General features: G+C 34.5%; 1 protein-coding gene across 1 annotated transcript; it reads left to right on the top strand.

Moving 5' to 3' along the window:
- Window positions 1-1,852: 1,852 nt before the first annotated feature.
- Window positions 1,853-15,561, top strand: LOC101737556 (uncharacterized). Its single transcript, XM_004932413.5, has 7 exons — window positions 1,853-2,127; window positions 2,210-2,352; window positions 2,772-2,925; window positions 4,512-5,126; window positions 5,321-5,611; window positions 10,552-10,657; window positions 12,039-15,561. Exons 1-7 carry the CDS (start codon window positions 2,079-2,081, stop codon window positions 12,199-12,201), a joined length of 1,521 nt encoding a protein of 506 aa, XP_004932470.1. The 5' UTR covers window positions 1,853-2,078; the 3' UTR covers window positions 12,202-15,561.
- Window positions 15,562-16,580: the final 1,019 nt, after the last annotated feature.

Below are 16,580 nucleotides of genomic sequence, written 5' to 3'. Positions count from 1 at the left end.
ATTTTAGCATAGACTAGGCTGCATACCTACTTCAGTGCATTTTAGTAACATTTGACGTCTGTCAGTTTTATCTTCATAGTGAGGTAACCTGCTTAAAAACATCGATTAAAGCGAATGAATCGATACAGACTTGAAACATATGTGAATTTTAAAAATCATCAGGCGAATCCCTGTCCCATTATTATTTTTTCTTTCGGAAATTTAAAGAGCAAAATAAGACAAGTACATAATTTAACAAAAAATATTACATTTATTCGTGAAGTATCGGAACTGTTATTAGTTTTGTCATCATCACATCTGCTGTCAGCACTCAGATATAGTAATAATTCATTGAAGTGAAACTTCCTTATCGGCGTTGGAAAAAAATTTACCGTCACGTTTTTCGGTTACGCGTCACATTTTTCCGTTACGCGCCATCTGTTTTGTATTCATGTCTATGATAATAAAATCCTTTTGTTTAAACTTTATCTAATTTAACTTTTTTGTATTCATGTCTATGATAATAAAATCCTTTTGTTTAAACTTTATCTAATTTAACTTTATTTAACCAATTTCTAGAAAGTTGCATGTAGATCATTTTTCGAAAAATAAGGCCATAAATAAGTTTCACTTCTTACGTGTGTACACTAGTACACGCACACATTTTTTTTTCAATAATATTGTTTATTCTCACATTTCGATCAAAATCTTGTAAAACAATTTTCTTTGTTTTCTCTACGAGGTTTCTCTAGTCTTCATCATCATTTTAGCAGTACTGAAGAGTGGTTCAGTATTGTTCTTTGCTGCATGATCCTTTATTTGTCCCTGTGGCTTTATACTGACAATGGCAGGGAGGCAATCGAACAACTTCGTGTCCATACTCTAGTTCATCAATTACATAACGGAGCTTGGATGGCTTAGTTGCTTTTACCAGATTTAACATCTCAACTTATTAAAGTTGGACTTGCTTTCACACCATGTTTCATATTAATCAACTACATTTCATTTCATAATAATAGGCTGGGGAAAAAGTGTCTTCGCATTTTTTAAGAAAATTCACAACATTTTTTTATATAGTTTATTTACATCTAACTAAAGTATGTAGGTACTATTTTGTTCGATAACTTTTTGCCATCTTGTAGTTAGGGACATGATCCCATTGCTATAGAAATTTTGGGGTTTCTGATCAAAATACTGCAACAATTGGTTTTGGCAGTCCTCTCGTGATGTTAATCTGACACTGCTTAAAGAATTCTGAAGAAACTGAAACAGGTGGAAATCTGAAGGTGCAAGGTCAGGACCATACGGCGGAAGCGTTATCGCCTCCCAGCCAAGCTCTCTTAATTTTTGCTTAGTGGCTAAATACCCCACGCTTTTTTTTTAAATAAAATTTAAATATGTTTACACTATTTTCAATTTAAATTTATTAAAAGTTATTTTCTATGTTTTAGTTCAATTCTATATAAGGCGTTTTTTTTTAGTTTTTTTAAACTATTATTTACTTTTTATTTTTTAGTTGAATTTTCTTTAAAGGCGTATTTTTAAAACTATTAAGTACCTTAACATCAATTCTTGCCTTATCGACTATAGATAAAAATTATATAAATTGGTAACAATCTTATCGGTAATTATTACTATATAATATTATAAATATGTAATGGTAATTGAAAATAGTGTGCAGTTTTAACAAAACGAAAAAATATATTATTTTATGTCCGGCGTTACAAGTTTACGTTGTTGAATTTAGATGAATTGTCAAATGTTACCTATTAAAATAAATTACCTTGCATTAGTGTATTTAGGGCACTGAAATATGAAACCTAAAAGGTCTATGATTTAGGGCCGTGTATAAAATGACAGTAAATTGCACAGAAAATACACCAAAAAAACACCGGCAACACCGAGTTCTGTCTGTATCTGTAAATAAAAATTAATTCATGATTTTCATATATTTTTCGTTTTGTTTGCGCAGCGATTGACAAATTGGTTTTGAAAATTAAATGTGCATTTTGTGTAGTGTAACTGTTTTAATTACAATAAAATTGGATTATTTTATTCAGTTTTTAAAGTAATAAATCTGAATTTGCAAACGTTTCATAATGGCCCCCTTTGTTTGTTACCTTTTTTTAACTTTTACCTTAGACATAGGTGAGTTTTCTGCACGTTTACCAGAACTACTTAATAATTCCGGGATTTATCGCTTTATTAATATATAATAATGATATTTTAGCTGTTTCTGCTTTGAAACTGTCAATTACAAACAATGGACCTGCTGTGCTGGGCTCCAACGTTACTTTTAGAGCAATTGTATCAGATTACAACGAAGAAACTCTTAAATATTCATTTTTTGATGATTTGCGACATAGTGAGTCTGTAAGTACCGACTTACTATCATATAAATATTAAGTTCCAGAAACTATGTGAATAAATAAATTTGATGCCACAGTTTTGCCTATTTTTGCCATGAAGCAACAATGAATTGTAGTTTGAAGGACCGTATAGCTTTTGTTCCAATAAAGTTGAGTCTTAAATCCAAATGTTGGTGTTGGCATTCATGTTGAGCTGTCAATGGGCTCTAGTTTATGGATAACATGAGTACTGATAACAAAAAATAATAATTAAAAGAGCTATTTGTCTCATGTAAACAAACATTTCTGCACCTTCTGAGATTTTATTAAAGATGAAATCTAAAACATTTTCTGTATGGTTTTCTCTAGTTTACTATTTACTGCTATCAGTGGTTGGCATAAATAAATATATAACTAAAAGAACTAATATTTTATCAACTGCAGTTTATCGAAGCGAAAAACTCATGTACATGGATAGTAGAATATCCACGTCATTTGTATAAAGCTGGACAATATGTTACTAAAATTTCCCTGGAGAAGAATTTCTTAGGTATATGGTGGCCAGTTTCAACAAGTAAAACTGTATTTCAGTTAACAGGTACGTTTTAAGATTATTTCAGGCTTATTGTCTTTAAATTAGGTTAAAATTGGGGCTTAGACTGCTTAGAGAAAGTTTATAATTATAATTTCCAACCAAGTCTGTAATGTAATATGAATTCATTCCTAAGTAGAGAAATTATAACCACTTTGGAGCAAAAGCCTATAATACCCTACATTATTAATCTATCAACCCTGATGAAGGATGAATAATAATCTACAACCAAAATCCCCAACTGGCCTTAAAGATAATAAAATATTATTCATGCATACTAATAACAATGTATGTTTTAGATAAGAGCCCAGTAATGACTACTAAATGCAGGATGGGAGCTCCATTATGCTTCAATAAAATAGAGAATCCCTTTGCCCATTCTACAGTGAATTCTTGTTAAATATCGACTAGTGCGATTAAAAACACTTGACTTGAAAATTTTTTGAGTTTATTAAGTGGTTTATTTATTTACCTTTTACAAATATGGCTTGTTCTGGTGCAGTTTTTTTTGAACAGATAAGATTTCAACTTGATTGAAAATATGTAGATATCTTTGCTTGCTTGTTTTATCATGGCAATAAATTTTCCATGGCAATAAATTTTCAAAACCAGCATTAAATAAAGGTTAATACTTAACCTGTTATTTATCTAAGATGTCGTTCAGAAGAGTTTTGTGACTGCCAATGGAATACAAAGTGAATAATTCGTTTTTCTGATTTACCAATAATTGTCCAAAAGTCACATTGCCGGCTTTGATAATAGTCGACTCATATAATGGATCAGGTTATGATATTAATCGTCTGAACTGTTTGTTATTACTACGTCTAGTCTCTAGTCTGTATGAATCGTTCGCTTGACTGACCATACAATGACCAAAAGCCTACACAATTTTATGACCAGACCTATCTCAATTTTCATCATTAAACTGACCGCTTGAGGATTTTTTTTGGGAGACTGAATGTTCAGTTTGGTGTATGATCTAGGTGTATGGTTACTCCGCCACGTCTTGATTGTCAGAACCTCGTCAATTATCTAACAAGGTGTACTATGGTACTAGGTATCAATCCTGCAGGCATTGTATTCGCCAACATCATCTGAGTCTAGTCTAGTCTTCTAAGACTTTCATTAATATGTGTCATACATTACTTCATTATAAGAATGTATACGTTGTGGGATTAAAAAACTGGCAAAGTTTCACCGCTTGATACAAGTACACTACTTGTTCTTTAGGCCAAGACGACTTGATGTTTCTTACACTTGAGTCGTCTATTATCAAAGGCGGCAATCTGTACATTTGGACAAAATTTTTTTATTGATATGTCAATACAGATTTATTTGAATATAATCGTCTCCTTCAAAGAATACGGTTCAAAACCTGCATTAAATAAAGGTTAATAGTTAACCTGTTATTTATCTAAGATGTCGTTCCGAAGAGTTTTGTGACTGCCAATGGAATACAAAGTCAATAATTCGTTTTTCTGATTTACCAATCATTGTCCAAAAGTCAGATTGCCGCCTTTGATAATAGTCGACTCACTTGATAGTTTATTTAAAATCATGATGCAATATTAACTAAAACATATTAATTTCAGATTCGCTAAATGGTAAATTAGTTCTGAATCAGAACAATAAAGACAGGCCAAATAGTTTTGTTGCTGTCAATAAACCAGTGTATCACTATGTGAAGCTACCAGAAAAGGAAATGAGTTTTTTGAAGCAAAACGCGTCTACGATTAACACCTACTGGTTTATAGATTGTGTCTTATATGATAACACAATAGATTTCTCATTTAATTACACTTACGGTGACGTGATGAGCAGTCACCATGTCGAGGCTATTGTAGTGGCTAATAATCAACCAATACCACCTATTACAACTACAACTACAACCACAACGACAACATCAACAACTACCACAACATCAACAACAACAACCACTACCACGACACCCAAACCTCCAACGACCCAGTCTTCAACGAGCCCTAAAACTTTAAGCACGAAGACAATTAAACAAGGATCCACTGCAGCGACAGAACCTTCACCGGCCACTGTAATTAAAAATTCTACGGAAGTTCATAAAATTAAAAAAAGAGGTATTTCGAACAGAACTTCAAAGAAAACGCCAGCAGTATACAAATGCAATAATACGATTACTGTCGGTGAAAATTACACAGTCGGGCGATTTGAACAAATAGTCAGTGTTAGAGGTGAGACTTATTCCTATTAGAGAGTGCTTAAGACTTATTGTTTGACCTAGGAAAGGCCGCGATCGAATATGTAAATTTAGTGTAAATGTAACAAATGGCTGTAATTTTCGTAAATTATTGTGATTTCTTCACGCAATTGTATTCATCTCGTTCAAAAATACTTTTACATTACAATAGTGCTTTTAAATTTTCAGAGCCTATAACAACAGTTAATATTAGTGGCCGAAATTGGCTACAGCACGGAGATTTATTGGATCTTAAGGTCACGTACGCAGGATCGCCTCCATTCGACTATTGTGTCCAGTACAAAGTGGGACAATACAATGTGACCGGAAACGAAACTTGTGCTAAGACAACAACAACACACGCGACAGATTTCCGTTTCATTCATTATTTCCCGGACAGCGACCAGCACACTGTCGTCATCATTATTGAGAATGAAATAACGAAGATCGTTTCTAGGGAGACTGTTACTATCTATCGAGGTGAGATATTTTTAATTTTTTATTGTAACTTTTGATGGGGAACGAGCTCACGATCCACCGGTTGTGTCTACGTGTCGTGTCCACGTAACCACTATTAAGTGATCCTCGAAATCGACACATGAGGTCAAAGTTTTATTTGTATCGTCGTAATGTGTTTGTCATACCTAATTGAAAGGCGCGTGACCGCCTCTTAAAAAGTAAGGATGGTGGTACTAAATCTTACAACCAATACATAGACACAGCCCACTGAGTTTCTCGCCGGATCTTCTCGGTGGGTTGCGTTTCCGATCCGGTGGTAGATTCTGCGAAGCACTGCTCTTGCTAGGGCCAGTGTTAGCAACACTCCGGTTTGAGCCCCATGAGCTCATCTACACGTCAAGGAGAAGCCAAATTAGCATCTCAAGGCTATCTGCACAGATAGAAAAGAAATGACAACCAGTTAAGTGCTAAAGTATTTTAAAGAATCATTTGAAGTTTCAAATTGTAACGAATTTAATACACGATTAAAACGTTTTTATATCTTTTTGGCGATAACATTTAAACTTTATTTCGACGAATCATCAAAACGATATAAAATAGAAGAGTAAGCGATATTTTATTTTACCAATGACAAGCTACAAGTAGTTAATTATTTACTTAATAACAAATAACACAAGTATGTTATATTTGACAGTATTTTAACAGCCGTAACCACTATCTGGGCTATGGAAGAGTAGATCATTATATTGTAGCACTGTTACATTATTATCTTTGTTATGCCTAAAGATAAAAGCGATCATTTCTCGCGTAGCTACTACAGAAATTTTCTCTTAGAAAATGTGACATAGAATATGTACAGTCGAGTAAAGTACCTTTTTTTTTTTCAAGTATTCTATGGCAATTTCTGCAAAATATATGAAAATAAGCTCAGCACTAAAAGGGTTAATACATGTATGCGAATAACTTCCACGATGAAGGAATAACATCGTGCAATGAAAATTTAAACCTGCAAAAATTTCATTTTTTTTAAATTTGTGATAAGGTTTATTTTAAGACCGCACGGGTGTGTATCAACATACAACCTTGTGATGTCTGTGTACCCAGGTAACTAGTTTACAGAAAGTGATCCTTGAGCTAGTTCACCCATCAACGCAATAATATAAAACTGTTTTCGGTACATTAATTAATTCTAGATAAAAATTCTGTCGATTCGTTGCTCCGGAAGCCTGAAGGACGGAGAATTAACCAATTAACACACATTAGTGTATATATTTTTGAAGTTATACTTCTTTAGGCGCGTTATGAAAAATTGATGAGAGTGAAATTTTACGATGCGCGCGCACCGTGACACAAAATTATCAGAAATGAAGTTGCCCACTAAATCGCTCATTACAATACGACTGACGTAACTTGGCGAGTCTGAATATAGCCGCAGGTGAACTTTCGCACATGTACACTCGTAAAAAATGCTACCAACAAAACAGAAATGGAACCTCTGTTAGTGGCGCATGTTGGCACGCACGCCGCCTCTGTTCACTGTGTATTTATTTATATTTATAATATTTATCCACATGCTTTGAGTTTCTACATTTAAAACACGTGTTTTCATTTTGTTTTCAATAAACAAGTGCGAATTTTATATGTGCGTCTGAATTATAATCAGAAGTGATTTAAATTGAATATTTAAATCAATACTAATTAACATTAGAAAATATTTGTGAAAAAACTGCTCATCAACCTTCCTAAGTGCTCGAATACAATTGAGGTTAACTATCCGTATGTATTATTTAGTAATATAAATGACAAAATTATTATTTAATATAATTCATACTAAATATTATTAAATTATTAACATTAAATATTAATTATTAATTATATAATATTTAAAAAAAAAAGAAATAAATTTAATAAAAATAAAGTATAATTTCTTTCGCGCGTACATAAGTACACGCACCCTTTTTTTTCATATTGTTTGTATATTTTTATCTTTGCAACATTACATACAGATCTTTATAACATTAACATTTTTTTAAGAGATTTTATGACCTGGTAACTGATACCTTTAAGTCATGTCTTATTTTAATTTATATTCTTATTTTTATGAAAAATGATATTATGGAGTGAAATAACATGAAATGAAGATGATTAATTTGGGACATTAATTAGCTGCGATGAAATTAAATGAGATGATATGGGATGATATGTAATCTCAGTAAAATGTTGGTCATTTACTGAGATGTTTTCATTGGAGTTTTTGGAGTATCCCGAGAAGTTACGTCCAGCGGCTTTGTTTCATTTTCCCACATTTGTACACTTTCACAGATATTAAACAGTTAATAAACCACAATTATTACACATTTAAAACTGGAACCTGGAAAAACACTAAATAGACAAAATAAAACAAATCACACAACTTCACTCCTCGCGTTCCCGCCAAAAATTCCATAACAATAACATATTAGTTGAAAGTGTTGACGTGACTTTAAATTTGTTTATCATATGATTTTATAAGATCCAGTAAATACTTAGTCTGGCCATAAATACTGTTACAATTAAAAATAAACAAAATATTACATTTGAATTGGGAATCTGTCATTTTTATATGATTGCTCATTGAGTTTTCTCATTTTGGCGCCAATACATTGTACAATATTTTGCGATATTAAAATGGAGTGGGGTGATAAAGAGAACCGAATCGCTGTGATTGCATTACACAAAGTAGGTATGGAGCCAAATGCAATTTTAAAACTTTCCATACGCTTGGTGTTAGTAAAATGTTGGGTACCGGGCTATTAGTAGGTGCAATGAGACCTCCTCTGTTTGTGACAGAAAAAGATCTGGCCGTCCACGTAGTGTTCGTACGAAAAAGGTGGTCAAAGCAGTAAGGGAAAGAATTCGAAGAAATCCTGTCCGAAAGCAAAATATTTTATCTCGGGAGATGAAGATTGCACCTAGAATCATGTCGCGTATTTTAAAAGATGACCTAGGACTTGCAGCCTATAAGAGACGTACTGGTCATTTCTTAACTGATAATTTAAAAGAGAATAGGGTGGTAAAATCGAAACAACTACTGAAGCGGTACGTAAAGGGAGGTCATAGAAAAGTTTTGCTTACGGATGAGAAATTTTTTACAATTGAGCAACATTTTAACTAATAAAATGACCGTATTTATGCTCAAAGCTCTAAGGAAGCTTCCCAATCAGTCGACAGAGTGCAACGTGGGCACTATCCGACTTCAGTGATGGTTTGGTGGGGTATTAGCTATGAAGGAGTGACTGAGCCATACTTTTGTGAAAAAGGTATCAAAACATCAGCACATGTGTATCAAGATACCATTCTTGAGAAGGTAGTGAAGCCCCTTAACAACACCATGTTCAATAATCAAGAATGGTCCTTCCAGCAAGACTCGGCGCCAGGTCATAAAACTCGGTCTACGCAGTCTTGGTTGGAAACGAACGTTTCGGACTTCATCAGAGCTGAAGACTGGCCGTCGTCTAGTCCCGATCTTAATCCGCTGGATTATGACTTATGGTCAGTTTTAGAGAGTACGGCTTGCTCTAAACGCCATGATAATTTGGAGTGCCTAAAACAATCCGTACGATAGGCAGTGAAAATTTTTCCCATGGAAAGAGTGCGTGCTTCTATTGATAACTGGCCTCAACGTTTAAAGGACTGTATTGCAGCCAATGGAGACCACTTAGAATAAGCTTTTTGTACTTTAAATTGTTTTATATTTATGTATTAAACTGTAAAAGTAATAAATGTTATTTGCTAAAAAAATTTTATTCCTTTGTCTCAGTATTTATGGCAAGACTAGGTATAAGTATTCAACTTTGCCTTCCTCGACGTCGACTCGAGGTAGGCATCATCTTCTATATTAAATATAAATACTGTTTGATTGTCTTTTACTATGGTTTTTATTATGAAAATACGGAAAAAAGAATAGAAATGTTTTTTTCTTTTCTTTTTGGTATATCAGAATGTAAATTTTAATGTAAATGTTTATGATAATAAAATGCATAGGCCAAAAAAACGGTTGAACTAAAAGAAACATAAAAACGTCTTTCCATATTGCACTTTGCAATGGATAAAGTACTGGAGATATAACGCGAAGGCTTTTTTTATTGCCCTTGTAGGCGACGAGCATACGGCCCATCGGTAGGCAGCGGCTTGGCTCTGCCTCTAGCATTGCTGAAGTCCATGGGCGACGGTAACCACTCACCATCAGGTGGGCCGTATGCTTGTCTGCCTACAAGGGCAATAAAAAATAAATAAATTAAAAACCGTAAATTATAATTTTGCGGTGGAAGTCAATCGTCAACATTTGTTGAGTACGTATTTCATTACAAAAATTAGTATCCGCCTGGGATTCGAACACCGGTGCATCGCTCAACACAAATGCACCAGACGTCTTATCCCTTAGGCTACGACGACTTAGTTAGGTTAGATTAGAAGGTTGTTTTACTACCTCCCAAATTTGAAGACCCGCGATACGGTTTGCAACGATACGTGAATACCCCGATTTAGTTATTTATTGAATTGCTTTAGTTAGGAAAATAGTCCCCATGGCCTACCTGATTTGAAATAGCTCCATGGATGTCATAAATTGCATACTGGCTTTGTTCCAGGCGCGATGGCGGGCCTTATAATATATCTTAATGTCAGTAATTACGTATTTTTTGTTGTGGTTTCAATTTACGAACTGTTTTAAACTTTGGCGTACAAACTACTATTTATGGGGCTCAAAAAGAAAAGATCTGTAGAAGCTTTTTTCAAGAAGAGGAAGATTGCAGTCTACCGTTACCATAGGCCTTGCAATAGCTTGTCATTAATTGTGATGTATTATAATACGGTACGAACCCGTTAAAAACTGGTATCGTTGAATTTTTTTTGTGCGATATTGTTCCTATATTTAATAAACATGTGTTCCATAGATTATAATGAAATAATAATGTTTTCAGCTGCGGTACCCACGCAGTTATCTGTGATCGTGGTGCCAGTGTTTTTCTGCCTCGTTGCGGTGATTCTCGTAGTGTTCGGTATTGCATATTATCAACACAGATCAAGGTATGTAACCTTCATGGTATTTGTATTTTTAAAAAACATTACTGACATTAACAATACTTGTGGAATATTTCAAGTTTTACTGCTGCGTATTTATTCATTTATTTTTTGAAACGAAGTTCCTTATGGGACGATGCGGAGGAGTACCCTAACCGGGAAAAAACATCCGTAACGTAAGATTTTTATTAGTAATGCGTGTGCATTACGTAGTGTACGATTTAACTTTGTAATAACGTACAAAAAATAACATATTTTTTTTCATTCATTGACCACGATCTCAGAGCGTTCATTTGCGCAATACACTAACTCTTATGCAAACAACCGTGAATGAAGTGTACCACAATGAGTTCGCACGTTACTGAATGACCGTGGGTTGTTGCGAAACCTTCAGTTTTATTTTCTTTATACCACGAATAGAATTTAAAATTATTATTTTTAAAATAAGGAACTTCTATCCGGTGTCCCACGACAGCACACATCTTTTTTTTTTTATTTAGGTCACCATAGTCCTTGAGACACGAGATCGAAGTAACTAATAATCCTTATTCTTAATTTTTATTACGTACATAAATGGGTATATAAAATTTGTTGTGCACAATACGAACACGGTAGAAGTGAAACTTATAAGTATTCTATTTCGCTCTCGCTGGCGGAAATCATATATATTATGTATGTGCTCGTTTGGCTCTTTTTAGTGTCGCTTATTCGTTGAGTTTCAAATCACAATGGCGCCAATGAAGTTTTCATTTAGTACACGCCAATGTTTGAAGGAGTGTTAGTAGGTTTTACGTTGATTGCTCCACCTGAAACCATTGCTTTTTTTACTTACCTAAGCTGATAGCCTTGAGAGCCTATGTCAGCGTAACCGGGCGAGTAAGTGAGCTCACGGGGCTCAAACCGGGAGTGCTGCTAACACTGGCCCTAGCAAGAGCAGTGCTTCATAGAATCTACCACCGGAAACTCGGTGGGCTGTGTCTGTGGGTTAATTTACTCGTCGAGCCTTTCGTCGCAAGCGACGGGTTCGGCGAGGACGTTGAACGGTAAATTAATGCTGTAATAAGGTGTACTGTTGTAAATTTTAATTTTATTAGGTACTAGGTACCCGTCCGCTTTGCTGGGCATTTAAAATTAACATTGTTATTTCTCACCTCCACAAAGATTCTCATTATTAACGCCCCCGCAACTGGTGTAGGGAGTCCAACACTCATATAAATATTAGCCTATCCATTAAGTACATGTATTTTCTACATGGATACCAAGTTTCAAGTCAATCGGATGCATGGTTCAGTAGTTATAACGGAACATCCGTAAAAACCACTGTAGATTTATATATTAGTATAGAATAGATTTCGTATTTTTTATCATATTTTTATTAATATTACAGGTACACGATAGAAGTTGCAGATTTCGATTTCGGCCAGGAGAATCCGGAATATAAAACGTTCAGCGAACGACTTCACGACAGCTTCAGGGACGCGTTCCACTTCGGACGTGGAGACGAAGCGGAGCCGCTCACACCGGACACTAGATATGATTCCATGACGTAAACCCTGCCGTTTCGATGTAAGATTGAAGAAGTGCGGTTGGCGTCTCGAGATGAGTGCTTTAACAGATCTTGGAATAGACGGTTGACGAAATCACCCGCCCCCCAACTCCCCTCCCCCTTCCCCCGAAAGATAAGTGGATCTCTCAATTATTTTCATTGAAGATTTAATCATGTTATATCTTGGTCGTATCGCAATCAAAGTATTCTTAAAATAATAGATTAAAAAGGAATTGTTATTAGTATGACCCTATAAAATTGCTATAAAAATGTCCAGGTTTCTTGAACACTTATTTTGGGGCAATAACTGTATCTCTACGTGTCAAGCTAAATTCATGAACGTTCCATTTTTTTTACTGATCTGTCGTTAGTTTTTCGACAGGCAAAAGGTCGGATATGCGTGATTAAAAAACTTTTCGAATTGAAGACTTCTTATTGTAATGGGTTTTAGTCTATTTAATGCATTCGTCCATTGGAAGCGTAAGTGTAAAGAATTGATAAACAATATAGCGTAGAGCTAATGCTAATTATAACAGAAAATGAAATCAGACCTTATGCTTTTGACTTCGAAATTTCTTAATAATATGTAATAAAATAAACTAATTTATCGGTTTAATCTCGTATTTTTTGTTTGGCATTATAGTATTTTTGTGGTAGGCAGCGGCTTGGCTCTGCCCCTGGCATTGCTGAAGTCCATAGCCGACGGGAACCACTCACCATCAGGTGGGCCGTATGCTTGTCTGCCTACAAGGGCAATAAAAAAAATCCGGCGAAATTAAATTATTAAAAGAAACGAGAGATTAAATCGAAAATTGGTTTTGATTATGTCTAAGACGCGCGAAAAACGAACGAAATACTTAAAAAAATCATCTTTGTTAACAATGTTCATTTTGAATAATGTTAATTTCGTACGATGTTGAAGCGTTGCACGGAGAACCGAATAATAAGAGAAACAGTATGCTATAGAAAACATTTGCTTCTTGGTTTGTCGTTTAATCGGAATTGTAAATAGCAGGAGATTGATAGCGCCGTTAAGGTCTGTCGTTTCAATCGTCGAGGCTGTGATTTATAAAGGAAATCATATTGGTAAATGGTTTGAATTAATGGAATGATATCATTTTGATTGAATATCAAGACTGTTTATGTGTTACATTACTGTTACATCTCTACATGATTTTTTAAACTTTCGACATGAGAAGCATAAGGGGGGATATTTTTTTCCAATAATAAAATTTTGGTCTCGATCTCTGGGTGTGTAAATTAATAGGTTAGCTGTAAACTGAACTAAAAATTAAGCAATTATTTTTTTAAGCCCTTGATTCTGGTCAGCGGATTAGACTAAAGTAATAAACTTATAACGTCATAGGTCCTTGATTTTTTTTGTCTACCTACTGCTAGCAACCTTGACGGGTTACACTAGCTTCATTGAACTTGTAGACGACCTCACGGGGCTCAGCCTGAGAGACTGCTAACATTTGCCCTAACAAGAGAACTGCGTCGCTGTATCTACCACCGGATCGGAGTCGCGACCTACCGAGAAGTTCCGACGACATTTTTTTTGCGTTTTGAAATCCGTTACAAATTTAATTACATTAATTAATCTTTTGAGACCTTAGAACTTATATCTCAAGGTGGGTGGCGCATTTACGTTATAGATGTAGTAGGGCTCCAGTAACCACTTGACATCAGGTGGACTGCGAGCTCGTCCACCCACGTACGCAATAAATAAAAACTTAAAATTACATTAATTGAAATAACATGAAAAGATTCTGTTACGTAGATTACAATTGACATGACAAACTAATCAATGGTCGCAGATATGTAATATAATACATTAAAACCAATTACATTTTAAATTGTTAAATTTGATAAGTTTGATGTCACGGGTCAATGAACTTGATCATGATTGAATTAAATCACGAACTTTATGCTTCTAATGCCGATATGAATTTTATGAATTAATCATGTTCTTTTCTATGTGAGGAAATTATATTTTTGTACGCGAAAAATAGTTTATAATATATGCTTTTGATTTTGAAGTTCGAGATCATCAAATGTTGGTACTTCACTAATCATTCATGTATTCGGCTTAAGTGCTTTAACGATATATAGAGAATAATTATCAGACTTGGCTTACCGTATTTAAACGTGCGATTATATTGAACGAAAATTAACATTGCATTTGTTAATATAAGGTAGATTTTGAGTTGATTCAATATCGCAAAATTAAGGTGAATTGAATTGCTGGCGTTTTCCTGTAAACAGTAGTGAAGTGCCAACGTTAAAAAAAGAATATTACACTATAGAATAGTCTATTTGGCAGAATTTATTAATTTATGTCTTCTGTCATTTGAAACCAAATTTGATTGAGGAGCTAATTAATGAATGGCAACACAGAACCGCGTCAGTTAAGATTAGATTTGTTTTTCTTCTTCTTTTGATATCTATTAAGGGAATGATCAGAAAGCTTTGTATTTAAATAATAGTGTGATGTTCAAGGATAAAAGTATTAATATTTTGAATTATATAGATTAAAAAAAAAAGAAGATTTACCAAATCGACATCGTTGTTAAACTAATATTCCTACAGACTGATGAAAGTTTATGTGTATGTGTATTATAGATGTTAGTGCGTTATTTTATTTTGGTATAACATTTATTGATATGCTATGTTATTTTATTGTTAACAATTACACTATCTCGTGTTTTTAAGCATACGAATGATGTGCAGTTGGGCGCGGTACAATGATTTTGTTTATACAATGGAAAATATTACGAGTCGACCTTATTTGACTAGCTTTAAATACGGTTTTGCTTTGTTGCTTTATTTTTTTCCTTTTCAATGTTTACACATCAATGATGCCCTTTCCAAAATTTTTCTGCACATCCCCTAGTCAAGATAGTGTAATTGGTAATTGTTTATACCTTCGTCTACTGATCGTGATGAAGTCTGTACATGAAATAATATCTTAATTTATAGTTCAAAATAGACTATGTATATTTGAATATATAACTAATCGTAATTTGTGATATGTTAGTTATAGTGGCGGAACAGCTGATCATCGCGTTTATACGTCAGAAATGTATTAATAGAACGAGTTATAACCCTAAATATAATTGTGAAATAAATAGACGTAAAATAGAATTCAACCGTTTCTTTTTAATGGAAAGCTTATTAGAAAATAATAATAATAATAATAGAAACCCGTTTTTCAGATTAAATAATGTAAAATTAATAAAAAATAAATTATTATTATTCAATATTGACTAAGTACCTAATCTGATCGTATTACATTTCTGACTTGAAAGTTTGAACGCGTATTCGTTGTATAAAGAAGTTAATGAAATAAAATGTTATTTAACAATGCTTTACTTTATTTGTCCTTGAACTTTTTTCTGTACGAAATCTTTTTTTATTTAGTTTTTGGTTGAATAAGCCCATGTCCTGTCTTAGGGTAAAGTAGTTACATTAGGGCGTGATTTGAGGGGATCTACATTAAGACGGAGTGACAATGACAATAGTACTATAAAACAACTTTTTTATTTTTTTATTGCTTAGATGGATGGACGAGCTCACAGCCCACCTGATGTTAAGTGGTTACTGGAGCCCATAGACATCTATAACGTAAATGCGCCACCCACCTCAAGATATAAGTTCTAAGGTCTCAGTATAGTTATAACGGCTACCCCACCCTTCGAACCGAAACGCATTACTACTTCACGGTGGAAATAGGCGGGGTGGTGGTACCTACCCGTGTGGACACTCCCAAGAGGTCCTACCACCAGTGATTACGCAAATTATAATTATGCGGGTTTGATTTTTATTACACGACGTTATTCCTTCACCGTGGAAGTCAATCGTGAACATTTGTTGAGTACGTATTTCATTACAAAAATTGGTACCCGCCTGGGACTCGAACACCGGCGCATCGCTCAACACGAATGCACCGGACGTCTTATCCCTTAAGCCACGACGACTTCAAAATTGATCGAAAAGTGATCAGTACATCTACTACTACTTGGAATAGGCATAAGTCCACAGTGCGTTTTCAGAGTTGGTTTTTTCCACGTACTATCCAGATTTTTATTGAACTCCCCTCCACTGTATTTGGAGCGCAATAACATGTCCTCCATGTTGTCAGCGGTCTAGATATAGTCCAGACACTGCTGATGACCATGTATTACTTCCCTTACCTGTAGCTAGACTAAAAAATATCATTTTGTAGCTTTTGCCGATCGGTATCTATATAAATTTCCTGTTTTTTTTTTTGCCCTTTTAGGCAGACGAGCATACGGCCCACCTGATGGTGAGTGGTTACCGTCGCCCATGGACTTCAGCAATGCCAGGGGCAGAGCCAAGCTGCTGCCTACCGCTTAATACTCT

The sequence above is a fragment of the Bombyx mori genome, chromosome 17 (genome assembly GCF_030269925.1).
Source record: "Bombyx mori chromosome 17, ASM3026992v2".
NCBI classification, from domain to species: Eukaryota; Metazoa; Arthropoda; class Insecta; order Lepidoptera; family Bombycidae; genus Bombyx; species Bombyx mori.
This window is presented reverse-complemented; position numbering and strand designations above follow the sequence as displayed.